This window comes from Charadrius vociferus, unplaced genomic scaffold, assembly GCF_000708025.1.
Source record: "Charadrius vociferus isolate BGI_N301 unplaced genomic scaffold, ASM70802v2 scaffold53, whole genome shotgun sequence".
Lineage (NCBI taxonomy): Eukaryota > Metazoa > Chordata > Aves > Charadriiformes > Charadriidae > Charadrius > Charadrius vociferus.
Genome location: NW_009647574.1, coordinates 661,027 through 662,134, shown reverse-complemented (window position 1 = coordinate 662,134; position 1,108 = coordinate 661,027). Strand labels below are relative to the sequence as shown.

The 1,108-nt window shown below is 57.3% G+C and overlaps 1 protein-coding gene across 1 annotated transcript in view; it reads left to right on the top strand.

Moving 5' to 3' along the window:
* SH3RF2 (SH3 domain containing ring finger 2) overlaps positions 1–1,108 on the top strand; it is a 52,920-nt gene that overhangs the window by 38,354 nt on the left and 13,458 nt on the right. Inside the window, exon 8 of the mRNA XM_009880916.1 lies at positions 29–396. Coding sequence (XP_009879218.1) covers positions 29–396 — 368 coding nt within the window. The remainder of the gene's footprint in view (positions 1–28; positions 397–1,108) is intronic.

The window sequence follows — 1,108 nt, the reverse complement described above, 5'->3', positions numbered from 1 at the left end:
CCTCCTTCCACCTGTTCTTGCTCCCCAGACGGATCCCTGCAGAGGCCGGGGCAGGCAGGGACCCCCGTGCACGTTGCCGGCTCCCTCAGGCGTCCTTCCATGGCTGCGGTACGCCCTCAGCAGTTTCAGGTGTACCAGCACGCCAGCCCCCAGCCGCACAGCATCCCTCCTGGTGCTGGCATGGCCGAGGCAGGAATGAGACCAAACTTCTCCCACGACGCTTCACCGGCACTTGTGGTCAGAGGAGGGGAAAGCAGAACTCCCTCTGTGTGCAGCTCCGTGATCCTGGATGCCAAAGACCCTCCAGCGAAGAGCGAGGCAGCTCCAAAGCCACCTGCGTCAGCCCCGCCATCCATCCTGGTGAAACCAGACACGTCCCGCAACAGCGCCGAGAAGGTACGGCCAGCGGTTACCGCTGCTCCAGAGGGTCCCCATCCTCCTGGGACTGGCACTCAGCCTCAGCCCAGTATTGCCCAGGGCCGACACCCTTGCGGGCTTCTCTCCATTCCCACCAGGTTTTCTTCTGATGGAAATTACTGGGATTGGTACCTGCATTAAGAAATCGGATATTTGTGTTGTTGACTCTGCTGCTCAGACGAAGCCCTAAAGAATTATTGCCTTTAGAAAGGCAAGATGCTGCAGGGACTCTTTCAGTGTAAACCGATGTTCAGTCACCATCAAATCTTGAGACTTTTCTGAGGTCTTAAATTAGGGAAGAATCCCAGCAGGGTCCCTGAGAGTTTGGGAGTGAATGAGCGAACGCCACAGACCTGGGTGTTAGACCATGCGTCAGGCTGGTCTCTACAGACCTCCCCCCATCTCCCTCGCACTGCTTTGGCTGAGCCATTCGGAATGGAAATTTCTTTCCCCTCTGGCAGCCAGAGGGAAATTTCATAAAGATAAAATCATTCTGCAAATTGCCCTAGTGATGACTTTCCCTTCCCGTGGCACCCAAAGCCTAAATCATTCCACAAGCCCCTGAAAGCCCAAGTGACCTCAGAGCTCCCGGGAGGAACATCATCAGCTGGAGAGAAACCGCGGGCTCTGCGCGAGGGGCACGGCAGGACGGGCCACCCCCCATCCTCGCGTCGTGCCGCCACATGCTCTT